Genomic DNA, 17,366 nt, shown 5'->3' with positions numbered 1-17,366 from the left:
GTAAAGAGCTGGTCCAGTGTTCCACAACCAGAACAAAAACCTCATTGTTCCTCCAGAATCCAAGGTTTGACTATCAACCGGACTCTCCTCTCCAGCACCCCAGCATAGGCTTTCCCAGGGAGGCTAAGAAGTGTGATCCCCCTATAGTTAGAACACACTCTCCAGTCCTCTTTCTTAAAAAGGGGGACCACCACCCCAGTCTGCCAATCCAGAGGCGCTGTCCCCAACCTCCACACAAATGTTGAAGAGGCGTGTCAGCCAAGACAGCTCAACAACATCCAGCGCCTTCAGGAACTCAGGACGAATCTCATCCACCCCCGGAGCCTGGCCACCGAGGAGCTTTTTAACCACCTCGGCAATCTCAGCCCCTGTGATGGGCAAGTCCTCCCAAGCGCCCTCAGACTCTGTATCCTCCTCAGATGATATAAAGGTGGGATTGAGGAGATCCTCAAAGTATTCCTTCCACCACCAGATGATGTCCCCCGTTGAGGTCAACAGCACTCCATCCCCACTGTAAACAGTCAGCACTGCTTCCCCTTCCTGAGCCACCAGATGGTTTGCCAGATTCTCTTCGAGGCTGACCGAAAGTCGCTTTCCATGGCCTCACCAAACTCCTCCTGCACCAGAGTTTTTGCTTCAGTGACCGCCAGAGCAGTGTTCCGATTGGCCTGTCGGTACCTGTCAGCTGCCTCTGGAGAACCACAGGCTAACCAAGCCCAATAGGACTCTTTCAGCTTGATGGCTCCCCTCACCACAGGTGTCCACCACTGGGTTCAGGGATTACTGCAACGACAGACACCAACAACCTTGCGGCCACAGCTCCACATGGCCACCTCAGTAATAGAGGTGCAGAACATGGTCCACTCAGACTCAATGTCCCCATCCCCCCCCCCCAGTACACAACTGAAGCTCTGCCGGAGGTGGCAGTTGAAGATCCAATGGACAGGAACCTCCACCAGATGTTCCCAGCATACCCTCACTACATGTTTGGGCTGACCACTGAACTAGAAAGTCACCAACTAGAAAGTCAATCATCAATCTATGGCCTAGGGTGTCCTTGTGCACTTATGGACACCCTTATGCTTGAACATGGTGTTCGTTATGGCCAAACCGTGCATGGCACAGAAGTCCAACAACAGAACACCACTCGGGTTCAGATCAGGCAGGCCATTCCTCCCAATCGCACTGCTCCAGGTCTCGCTGTCATTGCCCACATGAGCGTTGAAGTCCCCCAGTCAAACAATGGAGTGCCCTCGTGGTGCACTGTCTAGTACCCCACTCAAGAACTCCAAGAAGGCCGGGTACTCTGAACTATTATTTGGCGCATAAGCACAAATGACAGTCAGAGACCATTCCCCGACCTGAAGGCGCAGGGAAATGACCCTTTTGTTTGCTGGGGAGAACTTCGATGTTAGTGCGCTGAATTGGGAGGCTACCAATAGCCCCACTGCTGCCTGGCACCGCTCACCCGTGGCAACTCCAGCATGGAAGTGTGTTCAACCCCTCTCCAGGAAATTGGTCCCAGAGCCCAAGCTGTGCATCGAAATGAGCCCAACTATATCTAGTCGGTATCTCTCAACCTCATGCACAAGCTCAGGCTCCTTCCCCACCATAGAGATAACATTCCATGTCCCAAAAGCCAGTTTTGTCAGTTGGGGATCAGTATGCCAAGGCCTCCGCTTTGGCTGCCACCCGATCCACAATGCACCGGACCCTTACTGTACCTCCTGTGGGTGGTGGGTCCACAAGAGAGTGGTTCTGTGTTGCTCATTCGAGTGAGGTGATGCGTTCAGTATCAGTGGAAAGAGCTTCTCTAGTTTCATCTGACACTGAACATGTTGCACTGGAGCGAGAGGATTGTGTGTCCTGTTGGGTTTCATTTTAACTGTCCCTTACATTTATCTGACTAATTTTTTTTAACAAAACATTCAAATTGTTACCAAACACATACTGTTTGGACAAAATACACAGAGTGTGTTGTTTTCATCACACTGGGGGCTCATCTTTTAGAAACATTAAGGAAAAAAAACAGCATTGTTTGAACTTTTTAAAAAAAACATCAGTGTGCAGTGAACAGAAACAATCTTCCTCCTCAGGACACTGATGAAGCTAAAACCTCTGCTTTAGTCTCACTATTAGAGAATGTGTCTTAATGAGGAGCAGGTCATGTGACTCTCACAGAGATGATCTTACCTCAGTTTCTCCAGTTTACAGTGAGGATTTTTCAGGACAGCACAGAGATGCTTCACTCCTGAGTCTCCGAGTTTATTAGAGGACAGATTCAGTTCTCTCAGGTGTGAGGGGTTTGATTTCAGAGCTGAACTCAGAGCAGCACAGCCTTCATCTGAGACACCACAATGCGACAACCTGCAGAGACACAATGAGACACACTTCACTGCCACAAGTTATGAACATCAAGATTTGCTTTGTGTGTCTTTAAATTAGAGTGTGTGTTCCCATGGATTAGTCATTTTTGTGAACGATTTTAATGAGATCTATATAATAAAACCGAGCGTAGTGGTCGTGCCCTGTGGTCTCCTCTCATACACACTGTCATGCTTTGTATAACTTTGTATTTAGTTTGGTATTTCTCCACCTGGTGGTTGTTTATGGGTAACACACTCTTCCTTAATTTCTACTAGCTGTTTCTTTTCATTGGTTGTTTTAGTCATGTGATGCAGTCAGGTCATAGCCCAGGAAAAACAAAGAGGGAAACCCTGTAGTTGACAAATTACATGTGATCAGAGTGCAGCTACAGCTATCTTACTTTCCATCCCTCATTTGTGTCCAGGAAAGCATCGCTTTTTTACAAAGAAATCTGTTCAAGAGAATGATGACAACAGTAAAGACACTTCAATCTTACTCCAGCCTCTGACTTTCTCTTGGAAGCTTGTTCGCTATCTGTCAGTTCGTGTATAGATGCACACACACGTTGAGGACAGAATACACACACCTACTGATCCTGTTCTCTACGTAGCTCTGTGTTACTGTATGAATGGAATGGACTATAACATTATTATAATAAATAATTTTGAATAATCCAAAATGAACAGAAGGATTGTTGTGGTTCTTTTAATTTTTAATTTAAAAAAGCCAATTTTTCATCTCAATTTTTTCCTGCATCTGTTCTCTGGCATTAACGCCTCATTTTTGTTTCAAATTCTGTATTCCTGAGATCATTTCCACCATGTCACTGCTGCTCACACAGAGGGCAGTTAGTTTGAGTCTCAGGTGCAGTTTGTGGGATTCGTTAGTGTTGTAGTAAATTTCACAGTGAGTTCAGACACGTTGCAGTCGGATCAAGTCCCGTTTTGTGCTGCAGTTTCTCACATACGTCCATCTGACCCAAAGACTCTGACAAATCATTAGTGTGCAGTGAACAGAAACAATCTTCCTCCTCCAGTTGTTTGCGACAAGTATTTTTTTCCGTGAGTGTTGGCGTTAATTACTAATCTTTTAAAAAAATTTTCTACAAATAATTTTCCAGTATCCTCTTCATTTTTATTGTACTTTTGCTTTCCTTTTTCTGTTTTTTTCTCTCTTTTTTTCAGAAGAATGTCGACACGGGAAGGCTTTCTTTTTTTTTTCCCCTCCTGTGTAAAGACCACAAGTGGAGGCCATCCACATCGGATCTGCTTTAATATCAACAGATCTTCAACTAAGGTACGTGAATCTTTTCATCATGACACACCTTCAGCCTGTTCAGTGTGCCAAATGCAGGATGTTTAGTCATTCTTCCTCCATCGCTAGTGATAGCTTTATTTGTGATAAGTGCAGATTAGTTAGCTCTCTGATGGAGAAGACTATAGTGCTAGAAGCGCGTGTCCAGGCTTTAGAGAAGGCCAGTGAGAATGAGAACAGTGTAGTTTCTGTAGGGGAAAGTCTGGATGTCCTAGGTGGAGTTAGTAATCCCCCAACTCTGGCATTAGAGCCCTTACAGCGGGGCGAATGGGTGACGACTCGACAGCATAAGCGTAGAGCCAAAGCTACTGCTGAGGCTCGCCCACGGGAGCACCACTCCTCTCCGCATCACATGTCGAACAGGTTTGCTCTCCTTAGTGATGCACCCGCTGAGAAACCTGAAAGAGCTCTGGTTATAGGGGACTATCATACGGCACGTGAAATTAGCTCAGCCTTTAGGGGCACCAGCAGCTTTAGTCAGGTGTATACCGGGAGCCAGGGTGCCGGACATAGCAGGTAATCTTAGGGTCCTAGGCAAGCACAGGTTCTCAAAGATAGTTATCCATGCAGGAGCTAATGATATACGCCTTTGTCAGTCTGAGGTTACTAAGAGTAACTTTGTAGAGGTGTTTAAATTAGCGAAGGCGATGTCCGATGCTGTAGTATGCTCTGGCCCCATCCCAATGGGGTGTGGTGATGTAGCTTACAGCAGGTTATGGTTGGTGAACTGCTGGTTGTCCAGGTGGTGCTCTGAAAACAGTGCGGGGTTTATAGATAATTGGGCTAATTTTGAGGGCACTGCTGGCCTGTTAGGGCGGGATGTTATCCATCCCACTCGGGAAGGTGCTGCTCTCATTTCCTGCAGCATAGGTCATAGTCTCAGAACAGGCCTAGTTAATTTCTGACAATCCAGAGCCAAGGCCAGGGAGCAGACGAACAGGCTAAACCGACTGTCTGCTAGCTGCACAGAGTCGTCACTCAGGGTCCACTACATTGAGACCGTGTCTGTTCCCCGAGCTCAACAAAAAGGTAGAAATATTCAGAGAGTTTGTTCCAGTAACCTAATCAATATAAAATTCGATCATACTGACTGTACAGTTGCTGCCAGCACCTTTGATCTAAAGGTGGGGCTATTAAATATGAGATCTCTTACATCTAAAGCACGAATGGTTAATGAACTCACTACTGATCAGGAGTTTAAAGTACTTTATTTAACTGAAACATGGATTAAGCCAAATGAATATATAGCATTAAATGAAGCGAGTCCTCCTGGATACAGTTATATACAACCCCGATTCCAAAAAAGTTGGGACAAAGTACAAATTGTAAATAAAAATGGAATGCAATGATGTGGAAGTTTCAAAATTCCATATTTTATTCAGAATAGAACATAGATGACATATCAAATGTTTAAACTGAAAATGTATCATTTAAAGAGAAAAATTAGGTGATTTTAAATTTCATAACATCTCAAAAAAGTTGGGACAAGGCCATGTTTACCACTGTGAGACATCCCCTTTTCCCTTTACAACAGTCTGTAAACGTCTGGGGACTGAGGAGACAAGTTGCTCAAGTTTAGGGATAGGAATGTTAACCCATTCTTGTCTAATGTAGGATTCTAGTTGCTCAACTGTCTTAGGTCTTTTGTCGCTTCTTCCGTTTTATGATGCGCCAAATATTTTCTATGGGTGAAAGATCTGGACTGCAGGCTGGCCAGTTCAGTACCCGGACCCTTCTTCTACACAGCCATGATGCTGTAATTGATGCAGTATGTGGTTAGGCATCGTCATGTTGGAAAACGCAAGGTCTTCCCTGAAAGAGACGTCGTCTGGATGGGAGCATATGTTGCTCTAGAACCTGGATATACCTTTCAGCGTTGATGATGTCTTTCCAGATGTGTAAGCTGCCCATGTCACACGCACTAATGCAACCCCATACCATCAGAGATGCAGGCTTCTGAACTGAGCGCTAATAACAACTTGGGTCGTCCTTCTCCTCTTTAGTCCGAATGACACGGGTCCCCGATTTCCATAAAGAACTTCAAATTTTGATTCGTCTGACCACAGAACAGTTTTCCACTTTGCCACAGTCCATTTTAAATGAGCCTTGGCCCAGAGAAGACGTTTGCGCTTCTGGATCATGTTTAGATATGGCTTCTTCTTTGAACTATAGAGTTTTAGCTGGCAACGGCAGATGGCACGGTGAATTGTGTTCACAGATAATGTTCTCTGGAAATATTCCTGAGCCCATTTTGTGATTTCCAATAGAGAAGCATGGCTGTATGTGATGCAGTGCCGTCTAAGGGCCCGAAGATCATGGGCACCCAGTATGGTTTTCCAGCCTTGACTCTTACGCACAGAGATCCTTCCAGATTCTCTGAATCTTTTGATGATATTATGCACTGTAGATGATATGTTCAAACTCTCTGCAATTTTACACTGTCGAACTCCTTTCTGATATTGCTCCACTATTTGTCAGTGCAGAGTTAGGGGGATTGGTGATCCTCTTCCCGTCTTTACTTCTGAGAGCCGCTGCCACTCCAAGATGCTCTTTTTATACCCAGTCATGTTAATGGCCTATTGCCAATTGACCTAATGAGTTGCAATTTGGTCCTCCAGCTGTTCCTTTTTTGTACCTTTAACTTTTCCAGCCTCTTATTGCCCCTGTCCCAACTTTTTTGAGAAGTGTTGCTGTCATGAAATTTCAAATGAGCCAATATTTGGCATGAAATTTCAAAATGTCTCACTTTCGACATTTGATATGTTGTCTATGTTCTATTGTGAATACAATATCAGTTTTTGAGATTTGTAAATTATTGCATTCCATTTTTATTTACAATTTGTCCCAACTTGTTTGGAATCAGGGTTGTACACCAGCCTCGTCTAACTGGCAGAGGAGGCATCGCGGTTATTTATAATGATTATCTAGGTGTAACACACAAACCTGGTTATAAATTTAATACATTTGAAGTTCTTCATACTAATATAATGTATGTAGCCTCCAAAAATAGGTCTACCCGGTTAATTCCGTTACTTATTATTTACAGGCCCCCGGGGCCATATTCTGAGTTTCTTTCTGAATTTGCAGATTTTCTCTCAGATCTGGTTATTTCCTTAGACAAAGCTTTAGTTGCCGGAGATTTTAAGACCCTTTGAAAAAACAGCGCGTGTGTCCATTTTAGATTCAGTAGGGGTTAATCAGAATGCCATAGGATCGATCCATAATGGTGGTCACACCCTCGATCTAATACTAACATTCAGGTTAAACATAGAAAATATAGTCACACTTCCACAGTCTGAAGTTCTCAGATCATTATCTCATTCAAACTATGTCTGAGTAATAATATATGCACCTCATGACACTACTGTATTAAACGTACATTCACGTCAACTACTGCACAGAGCTTTATAAATGATCTCCCAGAGTTGTCAACTTTGATTGGGTCACTGTCAGCCCCTGCAGAACTTGATCAGGCAACTGAATGCTTAGAGTCAACATTCTTCCGTACTTTAGATAATGTGGCTCCTCTTAAAAGGAAAGTGGTCAGAGACAAAAAATTAGCACCCTGGTATAATGATAGCACTCGCACATTAAAACAGACCACTCGAAAATTGGAACGTAAATGGCATCAAACAAAATTGATAGCATTCAAATTAGCGGGGAAGGAGAGCTTCCTGCAGTACAGAAAAGCTCTTAGTGCTGCTAGAGCAACATCTCTCTCCTCCCTAATAGAAGATAAAAATAATCATAGATTCCTATTTAATACTGTAGCAAAATTAACCAGGAATAAGTCCACTATAGACACATGCACACCTGCAGTATATAGTAGCAACGACTTCATGAATTTTTTTTAATGACAAAATTGAGAATCTCTCATTCATCTCATCTCATCGAGATGAATGAGATATTCTCAATTTTGTCATTAAAAAAAAATTCATGAAGTCGTTGCTACTACATACGACTTCATGAATTTTTTTTAATGACAAAATTGAGAATATCCGACAAAAAATTCAAACTACTAATTTAAGGTCAGACAATGTAAGTGACCCTGTAGTTAACAATAAAACTATCAGATCATCAATTAGAATGTTTTACTCTCCTTAGAGAAACTGAATTACTTTCATTAATCTCTGTGTCAAAAGCCTCAACTTGTGTACTAGATCCCTTACCTACACATCTATTCAAACAGATAATACCTGAAGTAATTGAACCGCTTTTAAAAATAATAAATTCTTCTCTTACAATTGGCTATGTACCCAAATCCTTTAAACTAGCAGTTATCAAACCCCTGAATAAAAAACCTGACCTTGATCCCTGTCAGCTGTTCAATTATCGGCCAATATCAAACCTCCCCTTTATCGCCAAGATCCTTGAAAAAGCTGTGGCACAGCAGTTATGCTCATATTTACATAGGAATAACATCCATGAAATGTATCAGTCAGGATTTAGACCTCATCGTAGCACAGAGACAGCTCTGGTTAAAGTAGTAAACGACCTACTGTTGGCGTCTGATCAGGGCTGTGTCTCACTGCTTGTGTTGCTTGACCTTAGTGCAGCATTTGATACCATTGATCATGCCATTCTTCTGGATAGACTAGAAAATGTTGTGGGAGTTAAGGGAACAGCCCTCTCCTGGCTCAGCTCTTATTTAACTGATCGCTATCAGTATGTTGATGTAAATGGTGATATTTCTCAATGTACTGAGGTAAAGTTTGGTGTTCCACAAGGTTCTGTCTTGGGTCCACTGCTTTTTTTTTCTTTATATATGTTCCCTCTGGGTGATATTATTCGTAAACACTGTATTAGTTTCCACTGTTATGCTGATGACACACAGTTGTATGTTTATGCAAAACCTGATGAGAGACACCAGCTTAATAGAATTGAGGAATGTATAAAGAACATTAGACACTGGATGCTTATTAATTTCCTTCTGCTAAACTCTGACGAGACTGAAGTACTTGTACTCGGACCACATACAGCTAGAAGCAAGTTTTCTGATTACACAGTAACTCTGGATGGCCTTTCTGTTTCTTCACGTGCAGCAGTAAAAGACCTCGGAGTGATTATTGACCCCAGTCTTTCATTCCAAACTCACATTGGTAACATTACCCGGATAGCTTTCTTTCATCTCAGAAATATTGCTAAGAAATTTAATTTCACGACATGAACTAGAAAATTTGACCCCATCGCACCTGTCTTATCCACACTGCATTGGCTCCCAATCAAATTTCGTATTGATTATAAAATACTACTATTGACCTTTAAAGCACTGAATGGTCTCTCACCACAGTACCTGAGTGAACTTCTGGTCCTCTATGACCCGCCACGCCTACTTGGATCAAAAGGTGCAATATGTATACTGTTCCTACTTATTCAGGTGACAACATTGGGCATACCTAACAACCTGTGTTTTTTTTTTTCCTCCCCCCCCAAAAAAATCTGTCCCTCTGAGTTACATGTCGGTCCTGGGATCGAGATGCTGACCTCTTCTGCTCCTCGGACCTGCCTGATCCATCCTGGTGCCCCGTGTCTAGTTGGAGTCTCATCACATCACTCCTGTGGAGGGCAGCCCCATGTGGACAATTGGGGGTCACACCTGGAGGACGCTCTGGACTCTTGCAGTGGTGCTTTTGTGGCTGGGGACTGCAGTTGACTTGCTGAATTTAGGGCTGCGAAGTGTGAGGAAGTTTTGCACTCGGGTTTCCGTCGGTGGGGGGTTTATAGCATCAACAAAGCTGACTTTATGTTAGGACTGTTAATGTTAGTCATGTTGTCTGTTGTTGCCCAAATGAGGATGGGTTCCCTTTTGAGTCTGGCTCCTCTCGAGGTTTCTTCCTCATGTCCTCTGAGGGAGTTTTTCCTTGCCACAAGCTTGCTCATTGGGGATAGATTAGGGATAAAATTAGCTCATATTTTAAGTCGTTCAAATTCTGTAAAGCTGCTTTGCGACAAAGTTTGTTACAAGTGCTATGCAGATAGTCGTCGACTTACAACCGATGCAACTTACGACCGATTGACTTTACGACCGCCTGGTTATGACTGGCAAGTGTTTCCCACCTGAGCAAGCTGAGCGTATGACAGTTTCCGCCCCAGCTCCTGGCCCCGCCCAGCATCCAGCCTCTCGCCGCGTACAACAGTTTCCGCTCCAGCTACTGATTTATGAAATGAGCAAATGCTCCAGCCAGCCCGAGCGCTGCAACAGCTGATGATGACATAGACGACCCACAGCCAAGCACCAGTGATGCCAGCGGTCACCAAGTTTTGTATTTTGCTGTTTTACATTTGTATATTGGTATGTTTCAAACTAAAATGTTTTCTGTTTTTCACACCTGTATTTCGTATTTTTTGTTTTGCACATATTAAACGAATTGTACTGTACGCAGTGTAGTATGCAGTGTTTGACTTAAACCAAATAATGAGCCAAGGTAATGAAACAAGAAAATGTTGATAAAATAAAGACTTTAAGATGATTACAGTATCATTACACATCGCAATATACTTATGTTCATTTCACATAGGCCGACTTACGACCAGATCGGTTTACAACCGGTCAGTCGTAACCAAACGCAGTCGTAAGTCGACAACTACCTATACAAATAAACTTGACTTGACTCCTCAGGACACTGATGAAGCTAAAACCTCTGCTTCAGTCTCACTATTACAGAATGTGTCTTAATGAGGAGCAGGTCATGTGACTCTCAGAGAGATGATCTTACCCCAGTGTCTCCAGTTTACAGTGAGGATTCTCCAGTCCAGCACAGAGACGCTTCACTCCTGAGTCTCCCAGATTATTATCAGACAGATCCAGGTCTCTCAGGTGTGAGGGGTTTGATCTCAGAGCTGAACTCAGAGCAGCACAGCCTTCATCTGAGACACCACAATCATACAACCTGCAGAGACACAATGACACACTTCAACAGATTTTCATCTTGGTTTAATACTGACTTTAAAGATGAGTGTAAAATTAATTTTATTATTCAGAATGTCATGAGGATTTAATATCACCCGTTTATTCTCATTAACAGTGTCATTAATAATGATAATACTGAGTGTTATATTGAGTTTCTCTCCTCTGTTGTGTGTGATATTAAACCATCAGCAGCTGAAGCTGAACAGAGAACAGCAGAGAGACCATGAACTTTAATCAGAGAGAGAGAGAGAGAGAGAGAGAGAGGGAGGATCTCAGATGGTTCTCTACTAGACTTATAGTGCACTACACAGGGGCAATAAACTTGTTTCTCCGTCGTCTACACAGTGCATTTATAGAACACTATAGATTTATATTATTGGAGAATCAAGGAAGGAAACAAAGATCATTCCATATAAATCCTACAAACATTCAGCCACTCGTTCTCGAGACAGCGCGAGAACAAGGATCTCACACAAACGGGCAGAAACTCAAACTATAATGGTTTCACCTCTCAGTGGCGGAGGCAGAAAAAAGTCAGTGTAATTTATGATTATGTTCGTTTGTCTAATTACTTTCTCATCCCTCAAAAAATAGGGACCACAAATAAAAAGTGCTGTAATTTCAACACCAGTCATCCAATTTGGACGCAAGTTTCTCAAAATAAAGCTGAAGGTCTGCACTTTGAGCTCATCTTCATTATTTAATTTTATCAACAATATACTGTGGAGGACAATAAAAACCCCCAATAATTATTTATATCCATGTCAGGGCTGGATTTAGGGGGGTCCTGGGTTGGGATATGCTCCGCCCCCAACCGGTCCCTGCACTGCATCAAGACTTTTTTAGGACCACATTATCTCCTGAATTAATTTACGAATCTCGTGTCAAACCTAAAGCTTGCAGGTCAAAATACGGCTTGCTGCCTCGTTTCATTCAGCCGTGTGAACTTGGAAAAATAGCAGTGAAACTCTACATTTCACACCAACCCTGAAAATTTCATGCAACTCGAAAAAAAAAAAGCTAAAAATAAATGAGTTTGGACCATAGGTGCAAAGCCCTATTGTTTTTGGCATGTTTTTTCTTATTTTTTTTTCCTCCACGTGAAAACTCGTGTTTGAGGCACTTGTAATGCTTGAAAACTCATGAATTTTGGCACACTGATCAAATGTGTGTAAAATTAAAGTTACTTTGAGCAAGGGACTGGACATGGTCCCAGAGCTCTATAGCGCCCCTGAGAAAAAGCTATGGTTGAGATGAAGTTGCTCGGATCAGCACAAGTATAAAAATGGGTGTCCGGTGATGGACAGGGTAAAGGACTGTATAAGGGGGACACTGGATCGGGTATACAGCGAGCTACCCAGGCTGTCCGGTTAGAACAGGAATTAATGGATGTCCACTCACGAGAAACCGTGTAAACCGTGGTTTTACTAGAAAACAGAATAAAATACAAATACAACAAGACATGAGCAATAATATACACACAAGCAATAATGTAAATAATGACAATGATATAAATACAAATACACATCGCATTAAATATATATTAACGCAAATGAATAATAACTATATACAATGTAATACAAATGTAAAACACACAAATGAATACTATATAAGTAAAACAATGTAAAGCCCAATGAATGCTATTTACACCCCATAATAAATAACACAACACACTAGATACTGACTATCTACACGATATGTACACAATATGTACAATGTGTACAACGTACACGGAGGATGAGGATAGCTGCCTACAGCAGCTATCATTACCAAGGTGCGTGGTGCAACTGCTTACAGCGAGTTACACCCGCATGAAGACACAGAGTGTGTCGGCTGAATGAAGGGGAGCGTGGCTCCTTTAAGCGCTGCCCCGCGCTGTATTGCGCATAGAAGGTTAGAATATGTGGCGCGATTATGAACTGTACATACCACCACTACACTCCCAACACGGCAATGGCTAATAATGAAATGTGCTCCCTTAACAGACCGCGGTCGAGAAGACAAGCGCTATCATTACATGGCTACTGAACAGAACAGAACAAACACGTAAGAAAATAGACAGACACAGGATGAGAGAAAAGGAGAAGAAATACTCGCTAGCCTTACCGCTACATGTAACAGTTACAGATAACGAGTACACACATAACACAGTAGCTACGCAACAATAAACAACTTACATTCAAGGACGCACGGAATGCTCACACGGCACAAATGATGGACGTTGGATCCTGACACGTCCGCGATAGAAAGACAGAAAGCAAGAAAGAAATGAAACCGAGAAAGAAAGAGAGAAACGGATCCAAATATTCACTGATGAGAAGCAGGTGTTGCAAGGAGTCCCCGTCTGATGTGTGCTGTGTTTTCCTCGATGTTTGTGCGCATCTTATATAGTCCACGCAGCACAGTGTGATGGACAGTGGCGCCAGGGTGTCTGAAGTTGGCATGTTGTAACATGCCCTGACAACTAACGAGTTGGGAGCCACTATGTCTGACAAGGGTGCCTGTTTACTACTTTTAAAGGTCAAAATAATTAAGACCTGGCACCGCAATTCTGAACAACAAGATTTGGTGTGATCGATTCTCTTGTGATACAGGGCAAAGTTCAATTGGTTGTATTTGACTGTTGTTTTGAGGGGCTCACCCTGGCTAAAAATTCATGGAACTTTGCACACGCATTTGTCCTATGATCTAATTTGAGTTGATATGATAAATCAGTCTAGGTGGGCTCTATTAACTCCATCATGCTCCCTAGTTCAAAAATACAGATTTGACACCTTGGAAATATTCAAAAACTCAGGAAATTTTGTGCACGTCAGTCATGCACACCACTACTCAGTGATGGGGGCTTGACCCCACATGCGTCCGGGGGACTCCATAGCACCCCCATAGGTCATTGAGACTCCTGCCTGGTATATAGTTTCACCTATCCATGTCAAATTTGGTATGTGTGCGCATTGCCCCAAGACAAACAAAACTGCAATATACATTGCATCAGCCATACTCAACAGGAAGTGAGATATTTTTGGTTTTCTGCATTTTGACACGCATTACATTTTAACAAACTCCTCCTAGGCGGTTTAATGGATTCATGCCATATTTGGTATACTTCATGTTAAGATGCTGCCGATGTTAAATTGCCAAGGGATTTCCGATATCTTGCAAGATGTTGAAATGGTGAACCAATAAATTTGTTATGCCACCCAAACAGGAAGCGAGTCATAAATTCACCATGCATTGCCTGATATGACTCAAATTTCACAGGTTATAGGATATAATGGTTCTGAAGCTATCCACATGCCCAAAGACACACTCTGGTATAGCGCCACCATTTGGACATGAACAGTAATGACTCCACCATTGCCAAAAAACACGCGTTACATTTTTATGTACTCTTCCTAGGCAGTTTGTTGGATTCATGCCATATTTGGGATATGTCATGTCAAGATGTTGCTGATGTTATATTGTGAATGAATTTGCAATATCTCGCAAGATGTTGAAATGGTGAACCAATAATTTTATGTTATGCCACACAAACAGGAAGCATGTCAAAAATTCATCGTGCATTGCCTGATATGGCTAAAAATTCACAGGTTATAGGATATGATGGTTCTGATGATATCCACATGCTAATTTGACCCTCTGGTATAGCACCGGGCAATTCCAGCGTTATGGACGTGACACTTGAACTCAAAATGGCAACAAATGACCCAGTGCATGTTTTATTGTCTCCCAGTATTTAAACAGGTGTTGCATATTTTGAGGCTGTACCATACTGGAGAAGTGATAGAACAAGAACAATTCCCATAGTACATCTAGGGCATGCCAGAAAATGACAATAAAAGATGTGTTATGGATGTGACAGAAAAAGTATTACTTTTCTTGGGTGACTGTACATTTTTATCAAACTCTGTGAAATCGTAAACCTAATGTCGAAATGGAGATATCCATTTGATAGAGGGGTCCAAGGTGAATATTAAAAAATCTTTGTTTAAAATATTTTGTATTTCATGCAGAGTTTCAGAAGGAAAAGTCAGCGTTATGGATGTGACGAAATTCCATTATGGATGTGACGCACCACCATTTGGATCTGGACGGTAATGAGTTCATTGCCTAAAAACTTTGACTCATGAAATTTGGTACTCACATCTGTCCTGGCCACCGCTACTCAGGGATAGGGGCTTGACCCCGGGTGTGTCCAGGGGACTCCATAGTGCCCCCACGTCATTGAGACTTCTGCTCGGTATATAGTTTCACCTATCCGTGTCAAAATTGGTAGGTGCGTGGAGTGCCCCAACATGAACAAAACTGAAAGCCACATTGTTTTAGCCAATTGAATTGCAACAGGATTTGTGATATCTTGCATGATGTTGAAATGGTGAGCCAATAATTTTGTACATTTCGCCATGCAAACAGGAAGTGGGTCATAAATTCACCATGCATTGCCTGATAGAGCTAAAACTTCACAGGTTATAAGACATCAGGGTTCTGACAATATCCCCATGCCCAAAGTGAGCCTCTTGTGTCATGCCACCATTTGGACCTGGACAGTAATGATTCCATTGGCAAAAAACTTTGACTTTGTGAAATTTGGTACACACATCAGTCCTGGCCACTGCTACTCAGGGATAGAGGCTTGGCCCTGGGTGCAAAGCCCTATTGTTTTCGGCATGTTTTTTTTTCTTCTTTTTTTTCTCTGCACGCCAACTCATGTTTGAAGCACTTGTGATGCTTGAAAACTCACAAATTTTGGCACACTGATCAAATGTGCATAAAATTACAAAGTTACTTTGAGCAAGGGACTGGACATGGGTCTGGAGCTCTATAGTGCCCCCAAGAACAAGCTATGGTTGAGATGAAGTTGCTCAGATGGGCACAAACTTGTGTGATCAATACTCTTGTGATACAGGACAAAATTCACTTGGTTGTATTTGACTCCACCCAACAGGAAGTCAGCCATGCTGGATAGAATGTGGAATTTTTAAACTTTCCCGTGTAGTTTTGAGGGGCTCACCATGGCTAAAAATTAATGGAATTTTGCACACACATTTGTCCTATGATCTAATTTGAGTTATGGTAAATCAGTCTAGGTGGGCTCAATTAACTCCATAATGCCCCCTAGTTCAAAAATACAGATTTGACACCTTGGAAATATTCAAAAACTCAGGAAATTTCGTGCACACTACTACTCCGTGATAAGGGCTTTGACCCCAGGTGTCTGGGCTCACGCTAGCCGCTCGCACGTCCGCAAATTGCGAAGATTTATTCCAATTTGCGAAAAAAAAATCATCTGTATTCGCATTTTATGCGAAAGTCATTTAAAGTTTAAGCAAAATCCATCAAACAACTGCAATTTCTCAAGATAAACAGTACCTTTTGTGTCCATCTTTGATGTTTTGATTTATAACCAACGCCCCCGAGTTTCGAAGCTTCTTATTGGTTGACCGCAAATTACGTCTTCCAATAGCATCGGACCTTACATATAAAGTGATCAATTTCCGAGTTGCGCTGATAATGTCAGCAATTCTCGCTCATTAGTGAACAAGATTATAGCGAGGTTTGTTTAAAATAAATTATCTGACTTTACGTATGACAAAAACTTATCTACAAAATGAGATAACATTAGAATATTCTGTTAGCTTTCTCAGGGATTGTTACATTCCCCGCGGCAAAATAGAGGATGGGGGAAGCAACAGAGATAAACCAAAATGACCCAGGAGGAAAAAGAGGACAAGGAGGCGGACTCAGGGCTGAAACAGAAACCGTTTTTATTCACAAAATAGAAAAAAACTAAAAAGTCACTGGTCTCCAAACAAAGGAAAAACAAACAAGAGTCAAGTTCTCTCACCAACACAACAAACAAACCACAACCAAACACATCCGGGATTACGCACGCTCCTTTCCCCTTAAAGGAGCAGCACACACTCGCTAGATGCGGCTCACAACTCTCTCTCTTAACTGTCACTGCCACAGCCCACCGGCTCACACACTCTCGAAAGGCGTCTCCCTCTCACTTTTAACATGGCCCCTATGCACCCACACATAACCACACACACGACCCCTGGCACCAGGGTCATAACAGGGATAAAAACACAATATAGCCATTCTAAAAGACATATTTTCTACATAATATCAACCCTGACAGAACTTTGGAAGAACTCACAGATGAACCAGGATATATCGACCAAGTGTACCTTGTTTTCAGAGCGTTTTGATGCACATGGTTCAAAGTTTTGACTGCAAGTGTTTCATTTGAGAAATTAATGGTGAATATTATTATATTTGGGTTATCAGATTAATTTATAAGAAACAACCACTGATTTTAACTCCAAGCTCCCTTCATCCTACCCATAAAGACACCCCCCTCCCCCTAAACACACACGGATCCCAATTATACACACACATATACACACACACATCTCAATCATGAACACACACAATCCCTATCTCTCTCACACACACACACACACACACACACCTCAATCATGAACACACACACACACACACACACACACAATCCCAACCACACACATCTCAATAATGAAAACACACACGCACACGAGGCAATACCAGTGGTTGAGATGTTGAAATAGAATTTTGAAAAAAATAAAATAAAATTTATATACAACCCCGATTCCAAAAAAGTTGGGACAAAGAACAAATTGGAAATAAAAACGGAATGCAATGATGTGGAAGTTTCAAAATTCCATATTTTATTCAGAATAGAACATAGACGACATATAAAATGTTTAAACTGAGAAAAGGTATCATTTAAAGA

The 17,366-nt window shown here is 42.1% G+C and overlaps 1 protein-coding gene across 2 annotated transcripts in view; it reads right to left on the bottom strand.

Annotated features, from left to right (window-relative positions):
• The window catches only part of LOC132870596 (NACHT, LRR and PYD domains-containing protein 12-like), a 108,324-nt gene that overhangs the window by 25,136 nt on the left and 65,822 nt on the right, over positions 1-17,366 (bottom strand). Inside the window, exons 12-13 of one of the 2 annotated variants that reach the window (XM_060904292.1) lie at positions 10,398-10,571; positions 2,194-2,367 (exon numbers count right to left, since the gene is read on the bottom strand). In XM_060904292.1, the coding sequence (XP_060760275.1) occupies positions 2,194-2,367; positions 10,398-10,571 (348 nt within the window). The remainder of the gene's footprint in view (positions 1-2,193; positions 2,368-10,397; positions 10,572-17,366) is intronic. The other variant, XM_060904293.1, reaches the window with a different exon arrangement.

Source organism: Neoarius graeffei, chromosome 22 (assembly GCF_027579695.1).
Source record: "Neoarius graeffei isolate fNeoGra1 chromosome 22, fNeoGra1.pri, whole genome shotgun sequence".
NCBI classification, from domain to species: Eukaryota; Metazoa; Chordata; class Actinopteri; order Siluriformes; family Ariidae; genus Neoarius; species Neoarius graeffei.
This window is presented reverse-complemented; position numbering and strand designations above follow the sequence as displayed.